Consider the following 12890-nt stretch of genomic DNA (forward strand, 5'->3'; position numbering starts at 1 on the left):
GGCCAACAGCTGTGGATGGACCTGCTATCCCCAGGACTGTCAATCTAATATATTTCCATATTGCATCACTTGAAATATGGAACATATAGAAATTTCTGTTTACATCTCTATACATATAGAAGAATAATCCTACACTCTATACTGGCCTAAATTTAGACCCCCCTCCCTCCCCAACCTCTACTGATGTTATTGACTCTCTTGAGAAAACTATTTACAACCAGATGGATTATGATAGGGTTTTAGTCCACCTAGAACTGATATTTCAGCTACATGTAGACTCAGTTTTAGAATTACCAGTTGACTTCTTTTATCTCTTATTGACTCCCTTCCTGAGAGTCCGGTGTAACGTCAGAAAACCATACCTCGTGAAAATTCCATACCCACGTCACTTCCTGTCCGAAACGTAATGGAACAGCTGAGCAGCGTAGCAGTTCGCATGCTCACAGCTCCGGATACGTCATTGAACAGCTGGAGGAGCTTAGCATTGCGCATGCTTGGAGGGTAGGGAGTTTTCACGGTAGTGTGTTGTAACGTTACACCGCCTCAGCTGTTGCGGCAGTTACATTAAAACAGCTTGGCTGCAACACGAGTCATCTCCGCTCCTACTCCTGTCACTTCCCTGATCTCGGCTACTAAATGTAAAAGCGGCGGCGGGTTTTTTCATAGATCCGCCGCCGCTTTTATATTTAGTAGCCAAGATCAGGGAAGTGACAGGGGTAGGAGCGGAGATGACTCATGTTGCAGCCAAGATGTTTTGATGCGGTGTAACGTTACAACACACTACCGTGAAAATTCCCTACCCTCCGAGCATGCGCACTAGTAAGCTCCTCAGCTGTTCAATGACGTAGGTGTGACGTAGGTGCACCGGAAGTGACGGGGGTAGGGAATTTTCACGGCGATGGTTTTTTCACGGAACACCGGTTTGGATTTGATTGAGCTCATGTGAAAGGTGGAAGTCTCACTCTTCCAGCTGCTTTCTTGTAAAGAATCCAGCAGTACGAGTGAGAATACTTTTCTAGAGCCTACAAAAAATGAAGGTGGAAACTCAGGTACAGGGAATGTTACCACCGAGAGTCTAAAAGAAGTTTGAGGGTGTTTTAATTTAAGGACAAAAACAAATAAACTTAAGTATCAGTTCATTTGAACATCTGGTTGCCAACAGTGCTTTAAGTGGCCCAAAAGAGGTGCCGGTACTCTATTATAGCCTATAAAAATTTTCACCCACCCCACATCAGGGTCCCCACAGAGCACCCCCCCTGGCCTGGGCTGGGACTCTGGAGCAGGGGGACTCACTGGTGGTGACTGGTCTGGCTCTTGAGTGGGATATATTCTTGGGGGGGGGGGGGCAATTGAGGGCGCAGATGCCCAAAATGAGTGTATTGGTACGCTAAGGCACACGGAGAGGTGGCGGTATGCTCAAGAGCCATATTTGGAAGTGGTGGTACTGAGTAGCAGTGCATACCGACCCACTTAAAGCACTGGTTGCCAACAGTCAACTTTTGAATAATAAAATGATCATTCTTATATTTCTAAACTATATTAGCAGGCTGCAATATAGCAAAAATGTATTGGTCCAACTAATCTGCACATCCCATATGAATAAGAATATGGCTTTATTTCTTTATAAAAAATAGATATATATATATATATACTGTGACACCATAGCAGCCATTGTTACTTTACTAAAGATCCTTTTGAGCTCCTGATTTTACCTTTCTTGACTGAGGTAGGTTAACCCCACTATGGACAATATTCAAGAACAGATCGGAAAACCCTTAAAGAAAAATGCCATGAATGACTGGCTTACAGTCTGTGAGAAGCCCAGGCTTTGTCAGCTACAGGAATAGATGAATAAATAGAAAAAAAAATATCAGGAGCCAATCGGTCCAATCTTAGAGCCAGAAAACAGACCACTCCAAAGATAAGGAAGTTATTTTAGGCTCATTGGCCCCAGGAGCTTGTCCAGACCTGTGTCAACAACCAACATGGCTGCCAGTTAGCTTCATCTAACTTGTAACAGACGCTAAGGTTTGAAAAACAGACAATGCCTCAGGGTTCTAATGATGAAGGGTTTAGTGACACTAATTTGCCCTTCATTCAAACCTACATGTGCTGCTCAACCTGATGGTCCAATCCAACAGGCAGTTATCTGCACTGTTCCTTCTCAATAAACTTCCCATCCTCTCACCTTATGCACATTGACCAAACACGTTCTACCTGAGCCTTCTGCTTTCAGCATGTTCAGTTTTGTTTGATAGACCCTAGTAATGTTCTGAGTCGGATGCTTTTTAACTGCAGTTGGAAAGAGTACAAAAGTCTATTAAATGTTTAGGTTTCTTTGAAGGATCGCAGTTGTCCTGAGGCAAGTTGCTACCTTCATAAGAGACACATTTTAAAAGTCTCTTTCTAAAGCCCTTTCCGCAGGTCTTAGAACACGAAGACCACTCTCCCAATTGCCACTGGGGGCAAGGGATGTCCGCACATGGCCTAACATCATCCGGCTTTAGTTCGTTAGCGCAGTCTTTTGAAGGCTGACCCCTCAAGTCTTTGCACTCGACTGATCTTCTCTGCCAGCCTAATCCACAAGTCTTTGAGCATTCACCCCACTCCTTAATGACCCATTCAGAGAGAATGGTTTCTTTAATGGCGTTAAAGGACTCTTTCTTTTTATTCAAGGTCTTTTCTGGTTGAGCTGCTTTCTTGACAAAATAAATGTACTTTATTTTTAGGCGATGAGATTCTCCCACCATGAGGACCTGTATAGTAATCGGTTCTTTCAAAGGCTTGTAGCTTCGAATTCTTTCTAAGGATGCCGTGGAACCGCTGTAGGTCAAGAAGTTGCCATTGTAAGAGATGTCTAGCTCCAGTGTGGACAGTGTATAATCTCCATTAAGGATGTAAGTTCCATCTGCGGCCTTAATTGCCAAAAAGCTGCCGTCATGCATAGATCCCCTGTTGTTACGTTGTTTGATCTCAATGTTTGTTGCTCCCGCAGGAATTGTAACAACGTCATGGTACCCGGGTCTGTTAAAATCAAAAACACATAGTAATTAACACATTTAAACAGACAAAAAAGAATAAACATGTAAATCCAGTTTATATAAATAAGGTCTTCCTTAGTAGGGATTTTTAAACTTATTTAAAAACCATAAGCAGTGATGTCTGCCTCATTCATAGGATAACTTTTAAAGGGAGGTTCTTCACAAACTAAAAGGGGAACTCCGTGCAAATTGATCAATCTGAAAATCATGGTAAGGTTATTGTGTGTAAAATAAACTCTTGATGACAACTTTAAGGACCTATGCCCAGCCTCCTAATCGCCATGGGTGTCAGAAATTTCCCACAGTCTTCTATGGAATTGACACTTTCTGCAGAGAGATTTAGGACTTTTGGGTGGAACTCCGCTTTAAAGCAGAACCTTAGCCCCACAAGATATGTTTTTATAACTATATCACTAGCATCTTAATGGTTACATATAACTAACCACTTTCCTTGAATTTTTTGTGATACAGTCACCGTTTTAGATGCTAAGGAGCTCCACTATTCTAAATTAATAGAATGGAATTAATAGAATTCTGAAGTAAAAGAGCTGTATGCACATGAGTGCTGTGATCGCAGAATTAAAAATGGCCAAAGCATCAAAAGATAGCGATTTGATAAGGACAGGAGGTGCCTACAGCATCACCCTTGTTCTTTTGGTACATTAATGGTGGTGTACATATTTCTACCTGGCCAGTTTTTAAACTTTATGGATATGGTATAGTTTCCATTTAAATAGTAACAGATTAACTGGACTTTTGTCCTTTGAATGAGTTAAACTGTAAACGTGTCAAAAAACACACACTACTATTCCATTTAACATAATGCCCTACTGATTAATTAGACACTGAAATTCCTTTCAGTGAGTGCATTATTTATAATCTTACAAAGGCTTAAGCAACTGATTAACTCTGAAGGGTGAAAGATGAAGAGAAGCTCTGAAAATGTGAGAAAAGACTTAGTTGCAACATACCGTGCTTTCGTGAAGGTTGCAGAGACTTTTTTGCAAGTGGATCCATTTCCTCCACAGACACCACACTTGTCAAACTTCTTGCTGGACCCAATAATTCTATCACAACCGGCCTTGACGCACTGACCCTGGATGCAGATAGAGGTGGAGTCGGGGCTACATGGAGTACCATCAGCAACCTGTATTGGGGCAACAAAAAACAGCTCATTAGGCCCAACCACTAATGATTTACTGGGAAGCACACAATGACAATGCTGGTAAAATATGAGCCTAGTGTGGTTTTTAAAGCCTGAAATCTGTCTTAATATTCTTTAAAACTCAACTTATGGAATGAGGTATAAACTTGATTAAGTACTGTGAATCAATTTACAAACCTAGAATCTAACTGCCAATTAATGTGTCCTGGATGAAGAAAAAACTAAGAGCAGTTGGCTACCCTGCAGATTCCGTTTAAAGAGTCTGGTCAATGCAACTGCTCTCTTTTGTGCAAAGTGAACCTACCTTAACCTCATATTTTAGCAGGACTCCCACTATCATCCTCCCCATCTTTTATGTTCCCACTTGCCTAAATACTCCCTTAGCGGTGGTAAAACTGGGTGATGACTGGGCATAATACACCAATATGGTTTCCTGCAACAAATGGTGGGATTGTGGTTTGGGATTGCACTACTTTTGCCAAGAATGGCATGATTTTAAAAGGAAAATGTAATTCCGCATTGAGAATGAGAGCCCGGAGAAAAGTAAAAAATGTACATACACTTCAAATACGTTTTTTGAAAATTCTAAGGAAGGACCCAGAAGAGTTTTTTTTTTGGCTGAAGTTCAGCTTTAAACAAAATTACCAGACTATCAAGCTGATTTGATTTCAGGGCATTTTTGATTTATAAATTCCTGGCTATAACCTACAACATTTGGTGCTGAATTATATATGTAAATATATATCAGAATATAATTTCAGGAGTTAGGAGCTTACCCTGGGGTTCAGTACGAAGAAGAATCCAGTGCCCTTAGCTCGGCACATAAGCTTGCAGCGGTCTTTTGGACGAACACCGGCAAACTTAGGTGTCCATTCAACAGCAGGTCCACTTCCAATGGCAGACTTGGAGATGTCATTATGGGCCTCACACTGTTCTTCACGAAATGTCTTGCCTGGGGAGAATACGTAAGACACATCAGGCCATGCGAAAACTATACCTATAATAATGTTTCAGTTCACGATCAGGATTTAATTGTAAAACTGTATGTTACTATTAATTTACCATTATTTTCAGGGCATTCATCAGTATTGCATGAGCGGTACTGAACTCTTTTCCCCTCGCAGTATTTGCCTCCATCTTTTGGCACTGGGTTGTTGCACTCCCGCACAGAATACTGGACTCCACCACCACAAGTTCTGGAGCATTCTCCCCATTGTCCCCATGCTCCCCAACCACCATGCACTGGAGTCTGAAATTATACAAAAAAAGGATCATTAAGCATCTTTAACTATACAAAACACTTTCACAATAAAGGCAATTGCAAATCCATGATCATCTTGCAAATCACAAAAACGATGGCAACCAACAACAGTTTATCATTCTTTAGGCAAATCAAGTAGATTTCTAAAAACAAATATACAAATTGTTGCTACAGAAATTTATAATCTAAAAAGGTAGGTCCTAAAATCCCCCTTGTTATGCAGAAATCAACCTATCCCGATATAAAAACGCAAAATTTGCCAAAGGTGACATTGGGGGAGATTTACTAAAACTGGAGAGTGCAAAATCTGGTGCAGCTTTGCAGAGAAATCAATCAGCTTCCAGGTTTTATTGCCAAAGCTTAATTTGAACAAGCTGAAGTTAGAAGCTGATTGGCTACCATGCACAAGTTCACCAAAGTTTGAGTGCTCCGGTTTTATTAAATCTCCCCTATTGTATCTAAACTATATCTGAGCCATGATTTAAATATCAAACTAGAATAAACCATAAAAACTGCACTGGAAATTCTCCAAAACAGATCTTGAGTTTATTGCCAGTTACAACATTTAACATTTCAAGGCATTATCTAAAGCTTGCATAAGTTTTATCAAATTAATTTGATATTCCAATGAAAGCTGCCCCAGTGCCAGGGTTTGGAAATTGCCCAGTCTTGAAATATGAATGTAGTGGAATGATCCAACAAAAATACTGAATTTCAAATACTAACTGAAAAGAATTATACAGCGAAACCAGAAACATACCTCATAATGCTTCTTGTCCATCTGCTGAATGCACTTCCCTTTAAGACACCATTTCCCTTCTCCACAACTGGTCCCATCAGCCCAGGGGAAGTGTTTAGTTTGGCACACGAGCAGCCCTCCGGAGACTCCAGTGCACCACAAGGTCGTACACGTGCTGGCGGCATCTGGACAATGTCTGGAGTCTTCTCCAAATGTAAATTGGCATTGCTTATTGGCATCATACAATGTTCCAGGGAGATCTGATGGGAGCTGGATGGGTCGGCTTGGTTTGTCCAATAAGCACTCTCCTAATTAAACAAAAAAAAAAAAAAAGTTTTACAGCAAATGTTTTCAGGGAACATGCTCTCACAACTTGTGACATCTCGCTTGACTATGTGCCCAGTCAAATGGGGTCTTGGAGTTCATTTAAAGGGGAATAACTCTCAATAAGATTGAAAGGACACTTTTTTATACTTTACTTCAAGCTCCTTTCAAGCTAAAGCTGCACACAACCTTCATAAAGATAAAGATTAAAATGGCTATTCTACTTGGAATAACTATCTTTATTTTAATCCTACATCCACAGTATTTACTTTATGGACCAACTGGGATAAGACATCAAAAGAGTTAAAGTGGTTGTAAACTCTTACATACTGTATACCCAGTGAAGTGACTGGCCTCAGGTGATACACAGAGATTAAACAAATTATCCTACATAAGTTGTACCTGTCTATCTGCAGCCCTTTCTTATCTACACCTGTTAAAAGTGCTTAATTCTAAAGATTGTCTAAGACCTCAGAAAAAAAGGGGGCAGAGAGCTGAAATTACACTCTGCAGAGCTCAGTTAGGAGAGCTCAGAGCTGATTGGATGGAAGAGACACACCCCCTTCACACAGCACACAGGAACAGAGCTAAGGCTGTCAATCTGCTGGAGGTCTCTCCCCATGTCACCATTTTTCTCTAGGTGTCAGGAAAACTTGTCAGATGTCATTCATGCTGATAGCAGAGGAATGAAGCAGCAGACAAAAGTGAATATGCTTTGTTCATATTTCATGTCTGAGGTTTACAACCACATTAAAGCATTTTCAGCTTTTGGAAGACAATAGAAGCCTTAAAAAAGCCCTCTTGGTTCTTAGTCTAAACTAACTGCCATCTCTATCTTGCAGCTTGTCTTCAAAAAGTCTATTACACAAATGTGATATTGTATCATCACACACTTACCATGACCGTTGTCCAAGAAAGATGTGATCATGTATGCACTGCATAGAGACCATGGTTCCTGTCTATCCAGATTGGAAAGCATTGAAGCCATCATATGTGAATCCTTGTCCTCTGCATTGTAGCTGGAGCAGTGCTTTGCATCATCATGTGGCATATTAAATACATGACCTGAAAACAGAAATTTTCCGTTATAAAAAAATGCAGGAGAGGGTTTTGATTCCCTCAAAAATTGGAAAAATTCACAGTGTGAAGTGTACTTTACAACCCTTCCCTAAACTCAACAATGCACTCGAGGGAAGTCTTCCGCTAATCAAGACAATATTAAGCATTTTGCAAACTTCCCAAGAGTTCAAGTATTTCCTTATCATAAAAGTTTAACACTTCAGAACGCATTCCTTTCTTGCTTGCTTTGTAGCTTAGGGTGTCATAAACATCTTCTGACCATCTGTTGTGTCTAAACAAACATTAAGTTCCTTCCTGAGAAGTTTATGTTTGAGCATAACTTATATCCCCAGCCTGACAGCAAACCCCCAGCCTTCCTATATAAAACCAGAGTCCTACCTAGCTCATGGGCCGTGGTAAAAGCTGCTTGCAAGCCGTCATCTTCAATGATGGAGCAACTGCGGCTGGGATCGCAAACCGTTCCAACGTCGGCCATGCCGAGGGTATCGCATGTTTGAGCTCCGCAAAGATCCTAGAAAACAAAACAGGTTTATTATTAATTGGGTTCCTCCAGGTACTCCCAAACTCCAAAGACATGCTGGTAGGTTAATTGGCTATTGCCTAAATTGGCCCGGTATGTATGAATGTGAGTTAGGCTGGCCATACACAGTGCAAATTCCTTTCTTGCAACCACCGGTTGCAAGAAAGACATTTCCACAATTCCCCCATCAACACAGACAGTGTTGACAGAAGAATCAGCAATTGTCTTCTCCCGGCAGGGGTGGGGGGATAAGTCCCCGCGGGGAGAAGACATTATTGCTAGCAGCTATAGCAGTCGCTAGCGAAAATCACAAGCGAATCCAGCAGGCTGATTGTATCCAAGCAGATTGAGCGATCAACTTGGTACAGTTGATCGATCGATCAATCTGCTTGGATACAATCAGCCTGCTGCATTTGCTTGTGATTTTCGCTAGCGACTGCTATAGCTGCTAGCAATAATGTCTTCTCCCCGCGGGGACTTATCCCCCCACCCCTGCCGGCAGAAGACAATTGCTGATTCCTCTGTCAACACTGTCTGTGTTGATGGGGGAATTGTGGAAACCTGCCCATCAAAGGTTTGAATCTTGGCAGGTTCAGCAGGAACCGGCTGAGATTTGAACCGTGTATGGCCGGCCTTAGAAACCTTAGATTGTGAGCTCCTTGAGGGCAGGGACTGATGTGAACATACAATATATATGTAAAGTGCTACATAAATTGATGGCATTATATAAACACCTGTAATAAATAAATTAGCTCAAGGACAAAACTTTGGCGGTAAATGTTTATTTTTGGCTGCTGTCCCTGGCCTAAAAGAATAAAATGTTTGAGATCTTAGGAAACTTTTTTTTACACTTTAGAGCACATCACAGCTAGAAACATTCTGGGCTGTAATTGCATATCTAAGACATTTATGGAAGATTAGACAGACATAAACTTGACTTACTTGTCTCGTAAACAGAATGGCTGTATCGTAATGTTCTGCATGCCGATCGCTGGGTGGGTTATGCTGCTTCTGCCAGCTGCAGAAGTTCCTCAAAGTCAGGGCAGCATTGGTTGTGATCTCAGGTCCTTTCTGTTCATCGTAGATGACCAGGATCTTCACTACCACTAGGCTGATGGAGTTTCGGATGCTGGGATGCTTGTAAAGCTTTGCAGCCACTGACATCAATGTGAGGAGGTAGTGCTTTAAATTGCTCCCGTGAAATTCAGCCATAGATTGGTCGGCTACCAGCATGGTTTCAACATAGCGTGGGCTGGAGACAAATCTCTTTTTCCGTGTGTTTCCCAATCCTGCACAGGAGAACGTACAAAAGAGCAACTGTCAATCTGCTGCACAATTTAAACGTTATAAAACAAAAAGCAAAAAACGTAGAAATGACACTCAGGATTTGCTATTTTTAGCATAAGTGCTAAACCATTCCAACAGCAAGTTGTCCTTGTTTCTCACATTAAGTCATCTTTGGCTTGCAAGTCAAGATATGAGTCACTACCAATTTTTGAACATTGAATAAGTAGCAAGCAGTCCCTGTACAGTGCTTGTATGTGGGGCCGGTGACAGATTACATCTCCAAGCCTGAAACCTCATCACATTTCCAACACACTGTACCCTTGTTCTGACAATCTGGAGCTCTATTAACCACTTCCCTAGCTGCAGCACCATCTCTACAAGCTGCCCAGAAACATGGACTTCATACAGTCCCTGCAAGGTGAAAGCGTGCAGCCAGTTTCCTCCGGTTGCAATACTTTATATAATTTGCAATCACAAGTAGCAGATTTTTTTTTTTTTTATGAATGGAGGCTCATGTTTTACAAGCCTTGTATAACAAGGTGCAAAACCATAGAAATGTATAATTCTTTTCATAAAAAACTTAGGGGAACGGTGCAAGCAGCGACCTGTCCAATTTCTGCAATGATATCATTCCTAAGCACACATGGTTTAACTCCTGTAACTCCGGGCTCACCGCGAGCCTCTTTTCCAATCTGCTGTGCAGCTTGTGCGGTGCGCTGCCAAACTGTGAATGGTACAGCCCCATGGCTTGGCTCCATGGCATGCTGCCCTGCACATTTATTGGTTAGGGAAGAGCCAATGAACTGAAAGCATAGAGTCGATTTTACTTTAATTATCAGGTGTTCTGCATTAAAACTTTTGGTGAAAAAAAATAGTCATTTTTTTTTTTTTTATGAAATATGAGCTTTAGCTAATCTCAGGACTAGGCTGGGTCCTTAATGGGATTATTTGGTCATTTTCTGCTGGTATTAGATTTTTTTTTTGTGCAAGATATATATGGGACAGATTTGAATTATTGGAAGCTCCTAATTATGCAATGTTTGCAAAAATAAATAAATAAAGTATATATCACAAAGGTAAAAAAAACAAAACCTTCTAAATACATATATTTTATCTATCTAAATCTATATTTGTAAACAATATAAAACTGGTTATAAAGTTTTGCAACAATGTATCCCTGTGCATAATGCAGATCATTGCAACTATGGAGGGTTTGTGGAGGTGTGGTAGTGTGTTGCAGGGTGAGGATTTTGGTGGTGGTGGGTGTGGATAAGGGTGAGGAACTTTCATGTTGTGCAGGGTAAAGATCTTGGTGTTGTGCAGGGTAAAGATCTTGGTGTTGTGCAGGGTAAAGATCTTGGTGTTGTGCAGGGTAAAGATCTTGGTGTTGTGCAGGGTAAAGATCTTGGTGTTGTGCAGGGTAAAGATCTTGGTGTTTTGCAAGGTGTGGATGTTGGTGGTGGTGTGGTGCAGGGCAGGATCTTGGTAGTGGTGCAGGGTGAAAACTTTGGTGGTGGTTTGGTGCAGGGTAAGGATTTTGGTGGTGGCATGATGCAGGGTCAAGATCTTGGTGGTGGTGTGGTGCAGATCTTGGTGGTGGCGTGCTGCAGGTTGCGGATTTTGGTAATGGCGTGGTGCAGGGTGCGTATCTTGATGGTGGTGTGGTGCAGGGTGAGGATCTTGGTGGTGGCGTGGTGCAGATCTTGGTGGTGACAAGGTGCAGTTTGAGGATCTTGCTGGTGGCAGTGTGGTGCAGGGTGAGGCTCTTGGTGGCACTATGGTGCAGGGTGAGGATGTTGGTGGCACTATGGTACAGTGAGAGGATCTTGATGGCATTGTGGTGCAGTGAGAGGCTCTTGGTGGCAGTGTGGTGCAGTGAGAGGACCCTGACGGCAGTGTGGTGCAGTGAGAGGATCCTGGTGGCAGTGTGGTGCAGTGAGAGGATCCTGGTGGCAGTGTGGTGCAGTGAGAGGATCCTGGCTTCAGTGTGGTGCAGTGAGAGGATCCTGGCTTCAGTGTGGTGCAGTGAGAGGATCCTGGTGGTGGTGTGGTGCAGGAAGAAGATCTTAATGGCAATGTGGTGCAGGGAGGAGACCTTGCTGATGGCTTGGTGCAGGGTGAAGACCTTGGTGATGGTGTGGTGAAGGGTGAAGACCTTGGTGATGGTGTGGTGCAGGGTGAAGACCTTGGTGATGGTGTGGTGCAGGGTGAAGACCTTGGTGATGGTGTGGTGCAGGGTGAAGACCTTGGTGGGGTGGTGCAGGGTGAGGATCTTGGTGGGGTGGTGCAAGGTGTAGATCTTGGTGGTGGTGTGGTGGTGCAGTACCTGGGTGGGTGGGGATCTTATTGGTGGTGTAGGGTGCAGTACCTGGAGGGGTGAGGATATTGGTGGTGTAGGGTGCAGTACCTGGAGGGGTGAGGATCTGATTGGTGGTGTCGGGTGCAGTACCTGGAGGGGTGAGGATATTGGTGGTGTAGGGTGCAGTACCTGGAGGGGTGAGGATATTGGTGGTGTGGTGTAGGGTGCAGTACCTGTAGGGGTGAGGATCTGATTGGTGGTGTGGTGTAGGGTGAGGCTATTGGTGGTGAGGATATTGGTGGTGGGGTGGTGTAGGGTGCAGTACCTGGAGGGGTGAGGATCTTGTGGGGCTCCTCAGAGTCCAGCTGTTGGGGGGTACCATCAGTCACCCCACACTTAGCCTTGGCACGGCTCCTCTTGCTGACCAGATGAAGGAGTAATGGGGTGTCAGGGCTGGGTGAAGCCGGGGTGATGGTGTGGTTGCTGGGTTGGATGAAGTACTCTTCCCCCCGGTAATAGAAGGCTCCTCGGATCCCGGAGCAGAGGCTCAGCGCAGCGCTGCTCGCCGGCTCCCCATTGACGGTCCCGGAATAGAAGCAGTCGGCCAGGTTGCCGGTCGGCTCCGCGATCTCTTCCCCGACAGCGATGTTAGGTCGCCCGACGTACTGCAAGCTAAAGTCCTTAGCAAGAAAGCTGGGATCTGCCTCCAGCTCCAAGGTCAAGGTTTGTCCGAAGACATCCAGGCGGTAGAGAACCTTCCCATCCTCAGGGGCCCCTTGCAGCCTGACAGGGGCCACCAGCTCCTCTTCCATGGCCACAGCAGACAGGGCAATCCGGGCACAGAGCAGGGCTGCCAGGCAGGGCAGCAGGCAGCGCACACAGCTCATCCTGGCTGGCAGATGTGGTGTCGGGAACAGATGTGCAGAAGTCGGGAAAAGTTTTTGCAGAAGTTGTGAAAAGTTTTTTTTTTTTGCAGAAGTCGGGAAAAGTTTTTTTTTTGCAGAAGTCGGGAAAAGGTCGGCAGTCAGCAGAGATGTCACTCGTTCTTCCCCAGCGCACGTCTGCTCATAGACAAGCCGGCTCACTTAGCATACAGTCCGGGGCATGGCTGGGGGATTTGTGCGGCACACTGACACCCCGTGCGCCAATTTATGGGCTCCTTCGGCAAGCCTCC

The 12890-nt window shown here is 43.7% G+C and overlaps 1 protein-coding gene across 1 annotated transcript; it reads right to left on the reverse strand.

Annotated features, from left to right (window-relative positions):
- Positions 1 to 1473: 1473 nt before the first annotated feature.
- On the reverse strand, positions 1474 to 12642 carry ADAMTS1 (ADAM metallopeptidase with thrombospondin type 1 motif 1). Its single transcript, XM_082247148.1, has 9 exons — positions 12042 to 12642; positions 9073 to 9419; positions 7989 to 8121; positions 7428 to 7595; positions 6228 to 6514; positions 5269 to 5455; positions 4983 to 5158; positions 4013 to 4188; positions 1474 to 3024 (listed from the first exon to the last, which is right to left on the reverse strand). Exons 1-9 carry the CDS (start codon positions 12601 to 12603, stop codon positions 2289 to 2291), a joined length of 2772 nt encoding a protein of 923 aa, XP_082103274.1. The 5' UTR covers positions 12604 to 12642; the 3' UTR covers positions 1474 to 2288.
- Between the last annotated feature and the right edge of the window lie 248 nt (positions 12643 to 12890).

Source organism: Pelophylax lessonae (genome assembly GCF_965119305.1).
Source record: "Pelophylax lessonae genome assembly, chromosome: 2".
NCBI lineage: Eukaryota > Metazoa > Chordata > Amphibia > Anura > Ranidae > Pelophylax > Pelophylax lessonae.